Source organism: Cervus elaphus, chromosome 1, assembly GCF_910594005.1.
Source record: "Cervus elaphus chromosome 1, mCerEla1.1, whole genome shotgun sequence".
Lineage (NCBI taxonomy): Eukaryota > Metazoa > Chordata > Mammalia > Artiodactyla > Cervidae > Cervus > Cervus elaphus.
In genome coordinates, this window is record NC_057815.1 from 7,399,209 (window position 1) to 7,420,529 (window position 21,321).

The following is a 21,321-nucleotide window of genomic DNA, read 5'->3' on the forward strand; positions in this document are numbered from 1 at the left end:
GTTCAAATCCTAAAAGATTATGTGTGAAAGTGCTGCACTCATTATGCCAGCAAATTTGGAAAACTCAGCAGTGACCACAGGACTGGAAAAGGTCAGTTTTCATTCCGATCCCAAAGAAGGACAATACCAAAGAATATTCAAACTACCGCACAATTGCACTCATCTCACACGCTAGCAAAGTAATGCTCAAAATTCTCCAAGCCAGGCTTCAACAGTATGTGAACCATGAACTTCCAGATGTTCAAGCCGGACTTAGAAAAGGCAGCAGAACCAGAGATCAAATAGCCAACATCTGTTGGATCATCTAAAAAGCAAGAGAATTCCAGAAAAAACATCTACTTCTGCTTTATTGATAACACCAAAGCCTTTGACTGTGTTCAGTTCAATTCAGTTCTGTCACTCAGTCATATCCGACTTTGCAGCCCCATGGACTGCAGGACACCAGGCCACCCTGTCCAGCAACAACTCCTGGGGTTTACTCAAACTCGTGTCCATTGAGTCAGCAATACCATCCAACCATCTCATCCTCTGTCATCCCCTTCTCCTCCCCGCTTCTATCTTTCCCAGAATCAGGGTCTTTTCCAATAAGTCAGTTCTTCACTTCAGGTGGCCAAAGTATTCAAGTTTCAACTTCAGCATCAGTCCTTCCAATGAATATTCAGGACTGATTTCCTTTCGGATGGACTGGCTGGATCTCCTTGCTGTCCAAGGGATTCTCAAGAGTCTTATCCAACACTACAGTTCTAAAGCATCAATTCTTCAGTGCTCAGCTTTCTTTATAGACCAACTCTCACAAACATACATGACTACTGGAAAAACCACAGCTTTGACCAGACGGACCTTTGTTGGCAAAGTAATATCTCTGCTTTTTAACATACTAAAAAGAAACTAAAGAGCCTCCTGATGAAAGTGAAAGAGAGAAGTGAAAAAGCTGGCTTAAAACTCAACATTCAAAAAACGAAGATCATGGCATCCAGTCCCATGATTTTGGACTCCAAAATCACTGTAGATGATAACTGCAGCCAATTAAAAGACACTTGCTCCTTGGAAGAAAAGTTATGGCTAATTTAGACAGCATATTAAAAGGCAGAGATGTAAAATAAATAAATAAATAAAATAAAAGACAGAGACGTTACTTTGCCAACAAAGTTCCATCTATTCAAAGCTATGGTTTTTCCAGTAGTCAGGTATGGATGTAAGAATTGGACTACAAAGAAAGCTGAGTGCCAAAGAATTGATGCTTTTGAACTGTGGTGCTGGAGAAGACTCTTGAGAGTCCCTTGAACAGCAAGTCCAAGGGAGATCCAACCAGTCCATTTGAAAGGAATTCAGTCCTGAATATTCACTGGAAGGACTAATGCTGAAGCTGAAACTCCAATGCTTTGGCCACCTGATACGAAGAACTGACTCACTGGAAAAGACCCTGATGCTGGGAAAGATTGAAGACAGGAAGAGAAGGGGACAACAGAGGATGAGATGGCTGGATGGCATCACGACTCGATGGACATGAGTTTGAGCAAGCTCCATGAGTTGGTGATGGACAGGGAAGCCTGGCATGCTGCAGTCGATGGGGTCTCAAAGAGTTGGACATTCCTGAAGTAACTGAAGGTAGAACAGTTAAATCTGACCCTTTATAGAGCAGCCCTTCCTGAGTCGCACTTGATGTTACACCATCAGTCTAGACTGAGGATGCTCTGCCAGTTCCAATAAGCTCATTACCATATCCACTTTAGAGATGCTGCTGAAGACAACGTCGTCTACACAGAGGGCTTCCCTGGTGGCTCAGATGATAAAGAATCTGCCTGCAATTAAGGAGACCTGGGTTCAATCCCTGGGTCAGGAAGATCCCCTGGAAAAGGGAATGGCTACCCACTCCAGTATTCTTGCCTGGAGAATTCCATGGAGTCTGGCAGGCTACAGTCCATGGGGTCACAAAGAGTCAGACATGACTGAGCGACAAATACCATGATAACAGAAAGGGAAATGTCTTGGGGTCTCTAATCTGAGGAAAGCTGAACTGGTCCTAAGTCCTGGTCCATTTTGATCCTTTGGACCACAGAACTGACCGTGTGTTTCCCCCTTGTCTTGGCTGGTAGGAAGCTCAGAGACAAGCAGGTAAGACTTTCTTTGGCATGAATTCTGTGTTCTAATCATAACACAGTAATCACACCCTCATTTTTCTTTTCTTCCAATTTTTCACTTACTTATTTTTAATCTTAGGTTAAAAGGTTTTATATATTATATATACTTTTATGTACTTTATGTATCTTTATTACTTGACACCAGTTCTTTTAAACTATGAGCAACCTAGTCAAATATACATGGGTATGTGCATGCATGCACACACACACACAGATACAGACACATCATTTTCTATCATGTCCAGGTTTTCTGTGATGTGAAATAAGCAACCATTTCCCCTATATCTTCCTTGTTCATCCTGTTCTGAAATAAGACCCAGTGCCTTCTGACTTGGGCCACAAGCCCCTCTACCTTCCATGCCTGAGTACTCTTAACTCTGCTCCCCTAATACCCATCACTGACAGAGACAACAAAAGATGGCTTATGGAAAGGCGTTTTTACCCCTCCTATCACTAGACTCCATCCTAACTTTCTTCTTTAAAAATCAGAGTCAGAGATCACGCATCCCCTTTTTCAAACTATTTATTTTCTACTCAAATAATACTCTTTAGACTGCAAAAAAAAAATGTACTCTATGCCCCTGAATTTAAAGCCTCTTAAAATGGTAAATTTTAGGTTATGGATTTTTTTTTTTACCATAATAAAGAGAAAACACTTCAAACCAACAAACTTTATTTATAATATACTAAACACTATCTTTGGTTTGTTCTAAATGTACCATTTTCAGGATTCAAAAGATGAGCATAGATATTAGAGAGGACAATTTGAGGCATCTATCAAAATTTTAAATCTATAAGTTCTATGACTCATCAATTCCCCTCATAGGAAAGCTATCCTATAAAACATTCCTGGAGTTCAACTTGAAACTTAGTCTGTGACAACCTGGAGAGGTGGGATGGGGTGGGGGAGGAAGGGGAGGGAGGTGCAAGAGTGAGGGGACATATATACACTTATGACTAATTCATGTTATTGTACGGCAGAAACCAACACAGCATTGTAAAGCAACTATCGTCCGATTAAAAATAAATTTAAAAAATAGCTTAAAAACATATGTTGATTCGGCAAAAAAAAAAAAATTTCCTATATACAACCAAGACACATGCACATGGACACTGACTATAGCACTGTTTAAAATAGGGAGCCACTGGAAAACTTTCCAATTCCAATTAGATAAATTATAATACACCTGTATTATGAAATATGAAGACATTGTGTTAAATGGAAAATGCAAGTTATTTAAAATATGAATGTTATGATTCTGTGTATATTAAAGCAAAAAACTAAAACTGTGTTTGTGTGTGTGTGTGTGTGTATATATATGTAAACACAGGAGCATATGTATATATGGCACAAAAGGAGTGAAATGGGGAAAGAAGTGGCATGGGGGAAGAGGGGATTTAAAAACAACATTTTTTACTCTATAGACAGCAGCAGTGTTTTGACTTTTCACGGCCATGTATGTATTTTCTTCCATGAACTCCACTACAGATGTTCAGGCAGAAAAAAGAAGAACAGAAGAAACAGGAAGTGAAGACAATGAAGACGCCTTGCAATTCACCTGGACGGGCACGCGCTGCAGGCGTGTGCATGGCTCTCAGGGCGTCATTCCTCCACATCCTGCCTAGTGTGCGTGGCTCACTGTGTGTACAGATACTTAGTTTTCACACAGCACAGGAAGTTGTCTTGCCCCCCAATTTTCCCTGCTTTAAGGATAATAAAAGCTTTTCAAGATCAATTTTTCACTAGACACAATCTTCACCCTACTCGCCGACTCTAGAAGCTAAGTTCCTTTAAAGACGCGACTCTGCTGCAGGCATAGATTTTTAAACAAGACAAAATCCACCTTAGATGGAGGACCAGAAAAAAATCCAAAGATACTATCATTTACCTTATCCATACAATTGCCAAGTTTACTTACTGAGTCTCAACCTCTTCCCTGCCTTTGTTTTTCCAGAACAGAGAACTGCACCATTTGAGCCCATTAATCTCTGGCCTGTCTTCAAGTCTATGATGTTTTTCCTTTTTTTAAGGAGTGGCTGGCTATCAGGACTGCATGAAGTGTTCCAGGTGTAGTCACAGGATGATTTTGTGTGATGGGTAGGGTTCTTCCGACCTGTCTCCAGTTGTGTTTGTGTTGGTCTTTTAGAAAATACTGTCATCCCTGAGATGTCTCACTGCCACTGTGTGCATTTGATTAATTCCTGGCTAAAACCATGGAATCCACTTTAAGGAACTGTCTTTTCCTGCTACCACTGGAAAACTACATCCATACAAATGTCCAAACTGAACCTATCTTTCTCAGAGAAAATTTACAAATACCATTTAATGAAGTATTCTATACTCATGTGACTGGTAAATAGCTGTTAAATGAGGATGAGACGGTTGGATGGCATCACCGACTCAATGGACATGAGTTTCAGTAAACTCCAGGAGTTGGTGATAGACAGGGAGGCCTCACGTGTGGCAGTCCATGGGGTTGCAAAGAGTCAGACATGACTGAGCAACTGAACTGAGCTTATTGCAAAGTAAAGAAATATCAACTATGGTTTATCTGCTAATTTAAGAAAAATACTGGATACAAGAGTAAAATTACCTTCTCTCCAGCTCCCGACATACAATGAATGCTGCTTCATTTGTTTACATCCTGCCTTATTACAGAGAGAATCTGACATGACTCAATCACTCAGAAGCCTACCCTCCAGGCTTTCTTAACTGCAGTACTACTTAGATGCAGGAAAAGGGACAGATGGGAAGACTCAAAGGAACTAATGTTACTCCAGGGAGAGAAGCTCAGACATAAGATTATAAGGAAGAGAAGACCAAAACTCAGGTTTCATCACATATCCATATGATAGACACTAATTCACACTGTCCTTATCAATAGAGATCAATGATCTCCTTATTCGTTAATCAGATTATTAAGAGAGCAGAAAGGGGAAGCTGACATTCATCGAATGTCCACCAGATCAGCTACAACTCTGAACTGGCTGTTCTAAAGGGGACCCTCCCTGAATCCTCACCTTGGCTCATAAAGTCAGCCCTTTCCTCCTCAGGAGGCACCAGTGGTCTTTTTCTACCCTCTTTCCTAACTGGTAAGCTTGGGAAAAGAAACCGAGCACATGTAACTTAGCCCCTTCTGGGTTCCCTAGTGGCTCAGACAGTAAAGAATCTGCCTGCGATGCAGGAGACCTGGGATCGATCCCTGGGTTGGGAAGATCCCCTGGAGGAGGGCACAGCAACCCACTCCAGTATTCTTGTCTGAAGAATCCCATGGACTAAGGACCCTGGGAGCTATGTTCATGGGGTTGCAAAGAGTCAGACACAATTGAGTGACTATACTTTCACTTTCTCTTTTAGGTTTGCTCTTTTCAAAGAGCATACACACATACTCTGCTCCTCCAGAAAATAAAGGTCTACCCTTGAAGAGGCGTGCAGTGAAAATGGGGTTGGGAAAAAAACCTGCAGGTCCTAATCTGTAGGTTCAGTTCAGGGGTAAGACAATAAAAAACATCCCCCAAAGAGCCACAGTACGAAGTCATGGTCTCAAATTCAGCTCTACTTATAATAAAGTTCATGTTCCCATGTCCCTCTGCCTGTCTCTTACATCTTATTCCTTAATTCACTCTCAGGTCAAAGGAAAGATGAGAGTATAATTTATTTATAATCCAAAAACTGAAGGTCAGTGAGGTAAAGTGATTTGCCCGAAGTGCAAAGTTGGTTATAGAACCAAATTTTAAAGAGAATTCTGATTCCACGTTTCCACACAGCTTCATCAGGGATTCGTAACAGAAAAAAAAGGAACAACAACTCAGTTATACTACTAACCTGACAAACAAATTTGACATCTGGTGAGGATCTATTGAAGGGTTTCGGGAAAACATAGAAGTTAAAAGACTTCGTTATATACCTGGGGAAAATAAGATAAAAGGAGACTTAGGGTGTTATATTATGCCATGACAAAAGAATTCCCACCACTTGTTAAAACAACCTACTTTGAATCTGTGTAGTCATACTTAAAAGTGCAAAGGCCAAACTGAAACAGCAAAAAGTCCATGGAATGCTGGAAAAGGGAAATAAAATATCTGTCAAAACAATGCTGTATAGTCGACATGAGCAACAGTATTTGCAATCAGGTAGGTTTTCTGATTATTCTACTTGACTTTGGCAGAATACTTCTGATCCAAACCGATTATAGATTATCTATCAGGAGCATTATTAATTTATGAATATTTCTTACTATTTTTCCCAACTAAGCACTTATGCATCATCCAGAGCATCATAGTAAACCTATTTCCAAATGATTAAAATAACCACATCATATTTCCTGTAAATGAAATTAACAATGAAAATACTAAACCTTCCCCAAAATGTTTTCCAGCAAACAATTATTTTTGCTGTTGTTTTAAATACCACTAAATATCAATTCATAGCTGGGGTTGAGAACTTAATAAGCAAGCTTGACAATTTTATTCCTCTATAATTTAACATATGCAAGACCAACATGGGAAAAAAAAATGAGATTTTCTAGCACACCCACTTACCTTTTTAAGCTTCTGATACCTTTCTTCTGCAGTGTCAAAACCATTTGTTAATGCGGTGACTGAAGGTCCATCGCTGATTCCTAGATTTTAAGAAAAAAAATTTTAACCTATTCGTAAATGCTAACAGAAAATGTCAGTCAACTATTCAATGGCTCTATAATTTCTTATTTTTATGAATTAAAACTAACTGGAAGTGCTCTTTATTTCACTTTTTCAAAATTAGCATGAATTTCGCAGGCTAACAAGCCAAACCCTGTAATAGAGAATTCAGAGATACAAATGTTTCAATTTGAGAATGGACAGTTTCAGTATCTAAAACAGATTTCAAATAAAGAAAACCCTATAGATATCTCACCAAAAAATTATTAGAACTAATAAATGAATTCAGCAGAGTTGCAGGATACAAAATTAATATTCAGAAATCCACTGTAAATTTCTATACACTAATAACAAACCATCAAAAAGAGAAATTATAAAAACGATCCCACTGACAATTGCATCAAAAAGAATAAAACACCTAGGACTATATTTAACCAAGGTGAAAGACCTGTCCTCTGAGAATTATAAGACACTGGTGAAAGCAATTGAAGAAAACATGAAAAACAGAAATGCTCATGAACTGGAGGAATTAATACTGTTAAAATGCCCATATTACCCAAAACAATCTATAGATTCAATGCAATCTCTATCAAAATACCTACGGCATTTTTCACAGAGCTAAACAAATAATCCTAAAATTTGTATAGAACCACAAAAGACCCCGAACAACCACAGCAATCTTGAGATACCACCTCACATCTGTCAGAATGGCCATTCTCAAAAACACAAGAAATAACAAATGTTGGCAAGGATGTGGAGAAAAGAAAACTATCATGTACTGTTGGCGGGAATGTCAATTGGTGCAGGCACTATAGAAAACAGTATAAAGCTTCCTCGAAATATTAAAAATAGAACTAACATATGATCCAGCAATTCCACTTCTGGATATTCATCAGAAGAAAACAAAAATTATTTTTTCTTCAATAATTCTAACTGAAAAAGATATATACATCCCTAGGTCACTACAGCATTACTTAAAATAGCAAAGATAGAAGTAACTTAAGTGTCCAAGGATAAATGAAAAGATAAAGATTCTATACATATGTAAAGATGCTATAAATGTGTGTGAGTATGTGTGCGTGTGTGTGTATACATGCATATATATGCATACATGGGGCTTCCCTGATGGCTCAGATGGTAAAGAATCTGCCTGCAATGTGGCAGACCAGGGGTTGAGAAGATCCCCTGGAGAAGGGAATCGCTACCCACTCCAGTATTCTTGCTTAGAGGATTCCACGGATAGAGGAGCCTGACGGGCTCCAGTCCATGGGATTGCAAAGAATTTGTGTAAAGAAATATTATTCAACCATAAAAAAGGAAAAAAAAAAAAAAACAACCTTGTAATATGGATGGACCTAGAAGGTACTATGCTAAGTGAGTGAAATAAGTCAGACAAAGAAAGGCAAATACTGATGATTTCATTTACTGATAAAATCTTAAAAAAAAAAGAAAAGAAAAGAAACAGAAAGAGACTTATTGATACAGAGAGTAAACTGATGGTTGCCAGAGTGAAGGAGGGGAGTTTGGGGGGGGGGCCAAATAGGTAAAGGAGTTTAAGAGGTACAAACTTTCACTTATAAAATAAGTCAGTCACAGCACAGAGAATATAGCCAATAATATAGCTGACAAGAACTTTGTATGGTAACAAATGGTAACTAGACTTAGCGAGGTAATCAATCCATAATGTATAAAAATACCAAATCAGTGTTATACACTTGAAACTGACATAATTGGTTGATCATAATTCAGTAATTATAATTCTATACCATTATTTATATAACTATATGTATATAATTAAGCAATTATAATCCAGTAATGGATTATGCCCAGTAAAAACAAAGTTATGCCCAGCATGGATTCCTTTAGAAAGAGCTGAAGTCTTTGAAACAAGCACAACTTGTAGCAAAAACGGCTATCTTTACCAAAAATTGGATATCTCTGATCCAAAAGAAAAAAAAGAACCTTGCAATTATAACTGTTAGTTACACTAATCTAAGTACTAGATACATGTGTACACCCACGCCAAGGCAGGCAGTGAACACGTTCACTAATGCCTAAAGGAATACCCTCATTTATTTGCAGAAGTCCAACCCTAAAGTCAGCCACAAAGCACAAATCTTGTATGAGCCCTCTTAGAGCAAATGTCTAAACTAGTCAAATTCATAGAGACAGAAACAATGATTGCTAGAGGCAGAGGGGAGGGAGGAGCTGGGAATTACTGTTCAATGTGTAGAGTTTCAGTCCTGGAAGATGAAAAAGTTCTGTGGAGATGGACGGTGGGGATGGTGGCACTCCAGTGTTACAGTCTCACTTAACTTTAAAACCACTTAAAAATGGTTAAAAGGATACATTTTATGCTATGTGTATTTCACCACACATCAAAAAAGGCCTGACCCTAACTCTCCAGCGCTGTCCCACACCTGTCCAGCTGTTTTTAAGCAGCATCAAAAGCATAGTCTCTTATCTGCAACCCTCAGAGTTCGAACAACCACAAACCCAATCAGGAAACCCACCGCACCTCTTTCGTGCTTTTGAAACGTTTAAGAGGAAACGTGGAGACTCATGCAACCTGACCCAGAAAACTCAAACAGGGAGGAGCGACCAGCAGGTATAAGCCCAGGCCAGGGGTCAGGAGGGCGCGGGGGTGGGGGGTGGGGGTGGCGGGCAGGAGGAGGCTTGGCTATGCATTGCAGGGTGCCAGCCTCGAGCTTGCAAGCGAGGGATACCTGAAAACTCCCCATCGATGGCGAAGAAGTCGGCCTCCTCTATAGCCTGGTACACTTTGTGGAGATTACTCTGAAAATCTGCGGAGAAACCGAGAAGAGGCTCAGAACTGGTGGCCTGGCTTTCTGCCCACGGGTTACTAGGGGGATAGGGAAGGAGGGAAGGGGAGCTGCCAAGGATCCTGGGATGAGAGGACAAGTCCCTAAGGGGTGCACAGACCGGAGGGATATAAGCCCCGAGGGGTGCACGGGCCAAAGGCGAACAAGGCCCCAAGAAGCGCAAAAGGGGAGCAAACCCCTGAGGGGACTGCCTCTGCCCCAGGCCGGGTCAAGTAGACCTGCCGCGGTGAGGGCCTAGCAGGCCGGGTGAGGAAGTGCCACGAGGACGCAGGGAGGTGTACAGCGGACATGCACTGCTCCTGATTATCTCCATTCTGCGGAGTGGCCAGGCCTCCGGCCCGCCCGGGCCCGCCTGGACCGTTCCACTCCCGAAGTTCCGCGGCGACAGCGCTGGCAGCCACGGCAGAGACCGCGGGGGCGACTTCCGGAAACAGCGCGCGCCGGCGCGCGTCACGTGCGCCTGCGTCATGGTGGGGCGGGGCCAAGGGTGGGTTTCATTCCCTGGACGCAGCAGGGCTAAGAGAGTTCCAGAAAAACATCTATTTCTGCTTTATTGACTATGCCAAAGCCTTTGACTGTGTGGATCACAATAAACTGTGGAAAATTCTGAAAGAGATGGGAATACCAGACCACCTGACCTGCCTCTTGAGAAACCTGTATGCAGGTCAGGAAGCAACAGTTAGAACTGGACATGGAACAACAGACTGGTTCCAAATAGGAAAAGGAGTACGTCAAGGCTGTATACTGTCACCCTGCTTATTTAACTTATATGTAGAGTACATCATGAGAAACGCTGGGCTGGAAGAAGCACAAGCTGGAATCAAGATTGCCGGGAGAAATATCAATAACCTCAGATATGCAGATGACACCACCCTTATGGCAGAAAGTGAAGAGGAACTAAAAAGCCTCTTGATGACAGTGAAAGAGGAGAGGGAAAAAGTTGGCTTAAAGCTCAGTATTCAGAAAACTAAGATCATGGCATGTGGCCCCATCACTTCATGGGAAATAGATGGGGAAACAGTGGAAACAGTGTCAGACTTTATTTTGGGGGGCTCCAAAATCACTGCAGATGGTGATTGCAGCCATGAAATTAAAAGACGCTTACTCCTTGGAAGGAAAGTTATGACCAACCTCAGTCAGTCAGTTTAGTCACTCAGTCGTGTCCGACTCGTTGCGATCCCATGAATTGCAGCAGGCCGGGCCTCCCTGTCCATCACAAACACATGCCCATTGAGTCGGTGATGCCATCCAGCCATCTCATCCTTTGTCGTCCCCTTCTCCTCCTGCCCCCAATCCCTCCCAGCATCAGGGTCTTTTCCAATGAGTCAACTCTTCGCATCAGGTGGCAAAGTACTGGAGTTTCAGCTTCAGCATCAGTCCTTACAATGAACACCCAGGACGTACATATTTTAATGTATGTCCTTTAGGATGGACTGGTTGGATCTCCTTGCAGTCCAAGGAACTCTCAAGAGTCTTTTCCAACACCAGAGTTCAAAAGCATCAATTCTTAGGTGCTCAGCTTTCTTCACCGTCCAACTCTCAAATCCACCCATGACCACTTGAAAAACCACAGCCGTGACTAGACGGACCTTTGTTGGCAAAGTACTGTCTCTGCTTTTTAATATGCTATCTAGGTTGGTCATAACTTTCCTTCCAAGGAGTCAGCATCTTTTAATTTCATGGCTGCAATCACCATCTGCAGTGATTCTGGAGCCCAAAAAAATAAGTCTGCCGCTGTTTCCACTGCTTCCCCATCTATTTCCCATGAAAGTGATGGGACCAGATGCCATGATCTTAGTTTTCTGAATGTTGAGCTTTAAGCCAACTTTTTCACCTCCTCTTTCACTTTCATCAAGGGGCTCTTTAGTTCCTCTTCACTTTCTGCCATAAGGGTGGTGTCATCTGCATATCTGAGGTTATTGATATTTTTCCTGGCAATCTAAATTCCAGCTTGTGCTTCTTCCAGCTGTGTTTCTCATGATGTATTCTGCATATAAGTTAAATAAGCAAGGTGACAATATACAGCCTTGACGTACTCCTTTTCCTATTTGGAGCCAGTCTGTTGTTCTATGTCCAGTTCTAACTGTTGCTTCCTGACCTGCATATAGATTTCTCAAGAGGCAGGTCAGGTGGTCTGATATTCCCATCTCTTTCAGAATTTTCCACTCCAATCCCAAAGAAAGGCAATCCCAAAGAATGCTCAAACTACTGCACAACTGCACTCATCTCACACGCTAGTAAAATAGTGCTCAAGATTCTCCAAGCCAGGCTTCGGCAATACACGAACCGTGAACTTCCAGATGTTCAAGCTGGTTTTAGAAAAGGCAGAGGAACCAAATTGCCAACATCTGCTGGATCATCAAAAAATCAAGAGAGTTCCAGAAAAACATCTATTTCTGCTTTATTGACTGTTCCAAAGCCTTTGACTGTATGGATCACAATAAACTCCTGCTCACTGGCAATTAAAACTCCTCAAAATAATCCCTCTTGAACCTGAAATATTTATACTCTCTCACCTGCAAGATTATAGTTAAGATTACATTTGAGTAAGTTATCTATCTAACCGAACATATTCAGGGACTTATCAAACCTGTAAAATTTACATTCTCTCACAATGGGGACCTATTGGGGATACTGTATCTTCTTTAAATGACAAATATTGCTTTTTCCCCCTAAATTAAATATATTTAACTCTCTGAATTAAAACTAGTCATGACACTGTACTAATTAAGTTACAAATCTGAAGCGACATGAGAAATTTAATATACACTACTCCTCATACATGCATTTAACATGATTATGTGTTAACATACAATGCATCTAAGAACACTTTAATGTATTTTTTTTTTTTGGAAAACTGATCTCTAACCCAGAGGTGAAAATTGTCCCACATAATCTGCATATCTTTTCAGTCACTTATCAGCTATTTTGTTATCTTAATTCCAGATGATAACATTTGACTGGGGAATATCTGAATACTCACATTTTTACTAGCTCAACAGCTTTAGAACACAGACTAAAAGCTGGGTGTCACACCTAGCGGAAGAGGAAATTCTCTGCACACACTTCATGCTACACAATCTAGAGATTCAGGCTAGTTTTGTCACGCTTATTTCTCAACAGTTGAAAATTAGTCCTTAAAGCTTAACTAATGACTGTTGCCCTCAAGAGAGATTCTCAGGACATCCAAACGGTGTTTCCAAGGAAGCTGGTGTCTTTGCTGTTCTTGTCAGAACGGTAGCGCCCTGAGCGACCTGCGCAAAGCAGGCAGTCACTGTCTACAGCACTCCGCGGCTCAAGCTACAGTTACGGGCAGAGTCAGAATCAACCCTGACCCCTTAACTGAGGGCTCCTCCTTAGGTATCATTTATTAACTTTTCATGCTTGTATCTTTAAAAGCAAAAAGGAAAATAATTATTTTCGCAATGACTAATTTCTCAGAGAAATATTTATGTTGCTCCGAGGAGGAGTCATCAGTGGTTCAGGTTCTAGTTCTTAGATGAGTTGACTAGTCTGAGGTTTACACAGTAAATATAATCTATGGATACAAATGCTGACTTTTGAAGCCCACAGGAAATCATAAATGCTTGAAACCCACACTATCAATTATCAGATGAAAATCTAATTAGCACGTCCAGCTTTTGGCAGTAGCCAATCTTTGAAAATACCAGTCAGGATTTTATTGGGAAGGATAATGGAAAGGCTACTGTTGTGAATACTACAGTCGCACACGTTGCTGTGAAACAATGAACACATTGGATACATTTTTTAGTTCTGTATTTAACGCAGCTGATTAAAAAGCTAATTTCATTCCCCTTCTGTATTACTATTCTTCTAGTGTACAGCTGCCAACCACAGTTAAATCTGATGAGTCCCCATGTTGAGTTAATCAATTTGATAACATCAGACATTATTAGGAAAGCGCACATAATACGGTCACAGTGTCTACTATCAAAAGCATATGCACCAAAGCTTTTGTTTTCCCAGGACACTGCAACCGCTTAAAGTAGCTTAGCCTTATTTTGCTTTGTTTTGAAAAGAATTTTAAAAGAACAAAACTTCTTTATTTCTTCCTTAGGTCAATACAAAAAATTATTCTGTAACAATATTAATACCATGATTAACTTTTTCTTTATCGATGTTTATATAATGAAATAATCCCGGAATCACAGTCACGATTAGAAATAAAGACCAACAAAAATATAAATGCTCACAATGTAAAATAGTATCCCATGATAATATCCTGAGAGATTTTTCTATTCTGTTTTTGTTTACAATGACTAAAGACTACTTCAAAACACAAGGCCCCTAAGCCCCAAGGCCTTTGGTCTTTTACTTTTAACTCTCCCTGCCAACCTTAGGTGGGCTTCCCGGGCATGGCCATCCGACACCAGCGCCCTCTAAGACCAGCGGAGCACGCAGCTTCCTCGGGAGGCTCCCGGCCCCCTGCACACGCGTCCCCTTGGGTGAGGAAGCACCGGGGCACCCGGAGCCGCCCAGGGCAACAGCAGAGTCAGCCGCCGGGAGGAGAGTGGAAGGAAGCACGCGGGTTTTCACCAGGGTGCCCGCTTCTGTGTCGCCCTCCAGCCTATTCCGCCTTCCCCGCTGGCTCGCCTAACTCCCACTCCCATGACAGCTCCATCTCCAGGGTCAGGGGAGCGCCGCTGCTGGCCCAGTCACCTTTCCAGGCGGGTCACCACTCGTGACTGGCCCCCAGCCTTCACCCCCCTGTCCTAGACCTCATCCGCATGTGCGCGGCGCTGCCTGACAGCGGAGGGCAGGCAGTGGTGGGGGAGAGCACCTCTCTGACGGCTGATCGGTTGGCCACCGTTTGCGGCCGCGACCTGAGCCCCAGCATCTCTAAGCCCCGTCACCCGCGCCCCAGATGCCCAGGTGCAACCCCCGTCGGGCTCTGCGTTTCACCTTCCCTCTCCCTCCTCACTGGTTTCCTCCCCTAGACGTGCAAACGGCCTGAGGCCTCCTCCGTTCCTTATACAAAAGTCCTTCAACCGGGCCTCTCCTCCCCAGGACTGCATGCACCCACGGGCGCAGGCTACACAAGGAGCTCCGGTTGCGCCCTGCACTCCTCCCCAGCCCAGAGCACCGAGGGTGACTACTCCTCCGACGCTGCCCCTGCTGAGGCACCCGGGGCCTGTGGCCACGCAGTGGACACTAAAGTCCTCTCTGACCTGGCACTTCTCTGCGCACTCCACAGACCTGAAAAAACGCTTTCTTACTGGAAATTCAACTTCTTGGCTTCCATGACAGTCCCCCTGCCTGGGATAATTACCCACTCAATTGTGAGCTTAATAAAATGAACAACTGTCACCGTTTCTTGTTTACCCTTCTCAATTTTCAAAACAGAGATGTCAGCCAGGATCTGCTCATTTGAAGTATACACAAAGTATACTTTGGTGCTTCTGAAGTAGACACAAAGACCCGGATTAAGTGGCAAATGTGCAGCCATCTATGTCATTCCTCTCAGTATTCCGGATTTAAAAAAAAAAAAAAAAAATTCCTGAACTCCAGGTGCCTTACAACGCTGTGTTACTTTCTCTTGCCCAGCAGAGTGAGTCAGTAACACACACACACACACACACACACGTCCCCTCTGCTGTAGACCTCCTTCCCATCCGGGTCATCCTGGAGCACCGGGCAGGGTTCCCTGGCTGCGTGGCGGGTCCTCATCACTTGCCTACTTCACACAGCGCATCAGCAGTGTCTGTGCGTCAATCCCAACCTCCCGATTCAGCCCACCCCCTCCTCCCCACGGGAACCAGAAGTTTGTTCCCTACGTCCATGACTATTTCTGCTTTGCAGGTAAGTTCACTTGTACCAATTCTCTAGGCTCCATGTATAAGCAACGTTATATGGTATTTCTCTCTGTCTGACGTACTTCACTCTGTATCACAATCTGCAGATCCATCCACGTCACTGCTAATGGCATTATTCCATCCTTTCTACGGCTGAGTAACACTCCACCGTATATGCATACCACTTCTTCTTGGTCCCTTCCTCAGCCAATAAATATTTAGGTTGCTTCCATGTCCCAGCTACTGTAAATAATGTGGCTAGCATACATCCTTTCAAATTATAGTTTTTTCAGGCTATATGCTCAGGAGTGGGATCATGTAATAGCTCTATTTTAGCTTTTCAAGGAATCTCCATACTGTTCACAATAGTGTCTATACCAATTTACATTCCCACCAACAGTGAAGGAAGGTTCTCTTTTCTCCATACCCTCTCTAGCATTTATCGTTTGTAGAGTTTTTGATGATGGTCATTCTAATTGGTAATACCTCACTGTACTTTGATTTGTATTTCTCTAATAATTAGGGCTTCCCAGCTGGCACAGTGGTAAAGAATCCATCTGCCAATGCAGGAAACGCAGGTTCAATCCCTGGGTTGGGAAGATTCCCCAGAGTAGGAAACAGCAACCCACTCCAGTATTCTTGCCTGGAAAATTCTATGGACAGAGGAACCTGGCAGGTACAATCCATGGGGTCTCAAAGAGTTGGACATAACTGAGCATGCATGTACACAATAATTAATGATGTTGAACATCTTTCCATGTTTTTTTGGCCATACGCATGTCTTCTTTGGAGAAATGTCTATTTAGATCTTTCACCAATTTTTGATTGGGTTGTGTGTTTCTTTGATACTGAGCTGCATGAGTTGTTTGTATATTCTGGAGATTAATCCCTTATCTGTTGCTTTGTTTGCAAGTATCTGCTTCCATTCTGAGGGAGTAGGCTAGATCTTACAAATGGATCAAGCCACTCCATGCATGCTCAGTCATGTCTGACTCTTTGTGACCCTATGGACTATACAGTCCATGGAATTCTCCAGGCCAGAATACTCCAGGGGGTAGCCTTTCCCTTCTCCTGGGGATCTTCCCAACCCATGGATCAAAGCCCGGTCTCCCCCATTGCAGGCCGATTCTTTACCACCTGAGCCACAAGGGAAGCCCAAGAATACTGGAGTGGGTAGTCTATCCCTTCTCCAGGGGATCTTCCTGACCTAGGAATTGAACCGGGGGGTCTCCTGCATTGCAGGCAGATTCTCTACCAGCTGAGCTCTCTGGCATCTCACTGCCCAGATCATGCTTGGGCATTCTGGCCTTATGGTTTGTTGTGGGATTAAAAAAAAAATCCTATTAAACCCATCACCCATATACTATAGGCAGTGTTATGAAGAAATCATTTCCAGCATCTGATCCCAGTGAGTCTCCTTTGGAGGCACCCACAAGGGGGCTCTATTTGAGGATTAAGTCCTAAGAAAAAGATTTTAAATGGTATTCTCCCAAACCCCATTCACCCTTCCCACTTTTTTTTTTTCTTTTGCTATAGGAAATTTAGAGTCAAATTCATGGTTGAGTCCCAAGAATTGTGGGACTTGAAGACATGAATATTCAATGTTTCCGTCTTGTTCCTCTACCCCTACTGATTCTGTAGAGGTTGGGAGCAAAGGTTAGACTTCTGAGGCTAGCATTCTACCTCCATCTCCCAGAATGTTAAATGTCGGCAAGTTACTCAATTCCTGTAAGCATCACTTTCTCAAGTGCACAACACAGGTAAGAGCAGTCCCCACCTCCTACGGCTGGTGTAAGAAACACGCACCTAGATCACAGGGAGCACCCGACAAATGCTAACTATGCTGTCGCTGCTGGTGCTGTGGCTATCATCACTCACCGCAAACCCTCTGTGCGGAGACAGGAGCACAGACGCACAAATAAACTGCAGTCTGGCGTGCCCAATCTCGAGGTTTGTTACTGAAGAAGAAAACAGACAAAACAGGGAGGTGGGAGGTTTAAGCCTATCTGTTCTAAGTTATTATGGATCTATGCTGTTTCACCAAAACTTTAATAAAAAAGGATTAAATACAACACTACTTTGGTATTGTTTAGATATAATGATGTATTTTATAAAATATGTGTATGTTTTAAAAAGCTTACCCTGAGTCCTAAATATCTAGACCAAAATTTATAATATTAGTATAAATATTAGTATAAAGTCAGGTCTTTGAGTGCTCCTTTTAAGTTGACTCACATATCATTACAGCTCTTAAACAAAAGACCCCACCCAACTATAAACGCTTTAAAAGATAAGCATCCTCCACTCTGTTGAGATGACCCTATTAGCATGTTCCAAAGAGAGACTCAAGAAGCAGCTGATCTGGTAGTCTATTACTGTCAGAGCAGCCAAATATCAATTATCCCAAAGCCAATACCACACGGTAACTGGCAGATGCTCCTCAGAAATTCTATTCCACATGTTAACTCATTTACTTAAGAAGCTGAACTTAAACACATTAAAGATCTTTGTGTAAATGGTATCTTTCTGACTTTATGAACTAATGCCTGAGGAAAATGAGTAAAAGATGGAAAGATGGAAAACCATGGTTTGCTCACCTAACTCAATTGGCTGTCGGAACACCCCAGCTGTCCCAATGGCTCAGGATGTGAGGCGCCAACAGACCGCTGCATCCCAGCCACACGTGTCCTCTCCCCTGCAAGCCAACTGTTTCTGCTCCCATCCTCATCACGGAAGGGGGGACACTAATCCAGGAGGTAGATCTCTGTTTCACAACACCTACGTCACACCTGCTTTTACTCATCAGAAGGAAGTTCTTGTCCTCTGCACACTTAGAAAACAAACTAGCACAACTCTTAAGAGTTTTATGTCTTTCTGAGACTAAAGACTTTATAAACTGAAACTTGAGACTACGCTAAGGTTTAAACAGTATGACCATCCTGGTGGTTTTCTAAAGATGTGAAAATGAGTTCTTTCATCATCATGTATAAGAACTGACTTTTTAAAAAAAAGATCATATTTCATATGTGATAAATTGCTACAATTTACAGGAACTCAGTATTTGGTTACTAGTAAGCAATGTAAGGGTGTTGTAGAATCCTTTAAAAACTTTAGAAATTATCATTGAAAGTCCCTTTTAAAGTATGATATTAGAAAAGACTTCTGTCTATGTAGAAGTTAAGGCAAACCACCGAGTTGGGGATATTGTTTTTTAAATTAAAACTACACTATGAAATTGTTGCCACAGACAACAATTTGGTACAGGCTTACAATTTACAACTGTTTTCTAAATCTTTTTTGTTTTCTAATTCTTAAAAAAAAAGAGCATTATAAACATACATAATATGTGGATTAATAATAGTGTCTTCAAATTTTATAACATACCCATTGAGCTTACCATATGTATAATGATTCATTAAACAAAACAAGGGCTTCCAACAAAACAGGAGTAGCAGAGCAGAAACCACTTTCATAACTCAGATGTTTTCAAGGACACAGATTCTATTCTAAATGATATCAAGGAAAGAATAACATTTTAATTAAAAATTTTTTTTTTTACTTTTGTGCAACAGTGAATTGCTTTTCATAAAGAAATTTAAATTCTCCTTCAATCTCTGTGTCCTCTGGGCCCTAGTTCTCTTCTCCGTTTGACAACTTGTTTCTACAAAAAGAAGTCTAGGGAATACTTTTGAAAGAAAAGAGAATTCAAAGCAAGTATTATCTTTAATGAATGTAAGATGGATTTTGCAATCTATCCACCTAGTTCCATATATTTTCTACCTGTAACTCTTGTTGATACTATAAAGCAGAAAAAGGTAAACAAAATCAGTGAATTTTATTTCTGAATTGGGAAAGTTCTCTACATAACTTTATCCTGAAATCTTTCACAGAAATCTTCCCTATAAGGAACTGGATCACCATGAATCTCTTCAAATATGCTAAATCATTCAACAAGCAATTTCCACAGGGTAGCTATGATGTAAGGTAATTTTTCTACATGCAATCATACACATGCAATAAGCTTTGGTCATCAAATTCTACTCTAAAAAAACATTTCAGCATTTGAGTGATTTTTTTTAAATAATACTGTTCTTTCGTGAGAAGAAATAGTACAGTAACAATGCAACATTTTCACTAACTATTTAGAGAAAAGGGAAAAAAACTAATATCTTAGAAAACCATGCCTCCAAAATAACTTAAATATTACTTTACAAAAATTAGCAGATCTTGGGATCATAAGTGAATACACACACATACTTACAAATATTAACAAGTAGTGTGTGCACATGCATGTGTGCAAGCCACCCCCCCCAACACACACACACACACACACACAGATCCCACAGACAGTGATCTAGTGATCTAGAGCCTTGTGTTTTCAGGAGAGAGGAGACAGCCGTTCAGTGGGCCAGCCATCACTCATAAAACCCCACAGAGGTACTGGTTGATAACATTCATGTTCTACATATTTCCCATAATCTAAAGTACCTTTTCATGACTTTCTGCCCACTGCAACACTCATTTTAAAAACAGATGTCAAATGCAAATCAAAACTACAATGAGGTATCATCTCACACTGGGCAGAATGGCCATCATCAAATAGTTTACAAACAATAGCTAGGACATGGAAGCAATCCTGATGTCCTTCAGCAGATGAATGGATAAGGAAGTCGCGGTACACATACACAATGGACTATTACTCAGCTATAAAAAGGAACGCATCTGAGTCAGTTCTAATGAGGCGGATGAACCCAGCGCCTATTATACAGAGTGAAGTAAATCAGAAAGAGAAAGACAAATATCGCATATTAACACACATATATGGGATCTAGAAAGGCGGTACCAACGATCCTATGTCCAAACAGGGCAGCGAAGGAGACACAGATGTAAGAACAGTCTCTAGGACACGGCTGGATGAGACGGCGGGACGACTGGAGAGGAGAGCGCTGGAACATGTGTGTTGCCACAGGTACAGTAGCAGCCATGGGAGTGTGACGTACCCGCAAGGAGCGCAGGGCAGGTGCTCCCTGGCAAGCTGCAGGGCCGGGTGGGGAGGGGTTCAGGAGGGAGGGGTCACGCGGATGTAAGTCAGAGGCCTCCACAATACTCTCCGGGGATCGTCTTCCAATTAAAATAAATTCATTCATTAAAAAACGAAACACAGATGTCAGAAGTCCTGCAAGGCCGTGAAGACACGCTGGCCCCGCAGCCCTTCCCGGCCTCCAGGGCGCCCCGGCCCCGGCCCAGAGCCTCCCTGGCGGCGGAGCGCCCGACGCCCAGCGCTGGCGGCCGCAGGGCAGCCGTGTCACGAGCCCCCTCCACCACTAAAGCCATTCACCTCTGGCCTTAGACTCAACCAAGCTACTTTGTTTAAAATAAACGTGTCTTTCTAACTGACCATTCCATGATAGAACTGTACACCTAGTCTCACACGAGGCTGCGTGGCAGGTGCCCGCACACACAGCCCCGCGGAGCGCGGCGGCCGTCCTGGCCGGACTCTGCAGAGGGGGCAGCGGGGCACGCCCGCCGGGAGAGAGGGCGCGTGTGGCCGTCCGGCCGCCTCCGCCTCCCCGACGCCGGCCTCAGGGAAACGCACTCCGAACAAACCATTCCGGAGACACGCGCCTCCGCCCCAGGACCTGAGCGAGCCCCCCGCAGTGGACCCCGGGCTCGGAGAGGAAGTGTGTGTCAGCTGTGACAACGGGACCCCCAGCCACGGTCTGCCAGTGTGGGAGTACACGGAGATCTCCGCTAAAACTGCTCTAAAAATAAGGCGCATTCAAAAAATAATTTGCAGGTACCAAACACCACCCCAGACTTCACTTGTATTAAAATGGTACCTTAAAGTTGCCAAAGATTCTCCGTATTTCAGGATAAGTCTTT

General features: G+C 42.4%; 1 protein-coding gene across 1 annotated transcript in view; it reads right to left on the bottom strand.

Moving 5' to 3' along the window:
• Positions 1–21,321, bottom strand: part of LOC122681552 — a 101,675-nt gene that overhangs the window by 23,248 nt on the left and 57,106 nt on the right. The window contains exons 9-12 of the mRNA XM_043883795.1: positions 9,509–9,586; positions 6,684–6,763; positions 6,135–6,202; positions 5,968–6,049 (exon numbers count right to left, since the gene is read on the bottom strand). Of these exons, the coding sequence (XP_043739730.1) occupies positions 5,968–6,049; positions 6,135–6,202; positions 6,684–6,763; positions 9,509–9,586 (308 nt within the window). The remainder of the gene's footprint in view (positions 1–5,967; positions 6,050–6,134; positions 6,203–6,683; positions 6,764–9,508; positions 9,587–21,321) is intronic.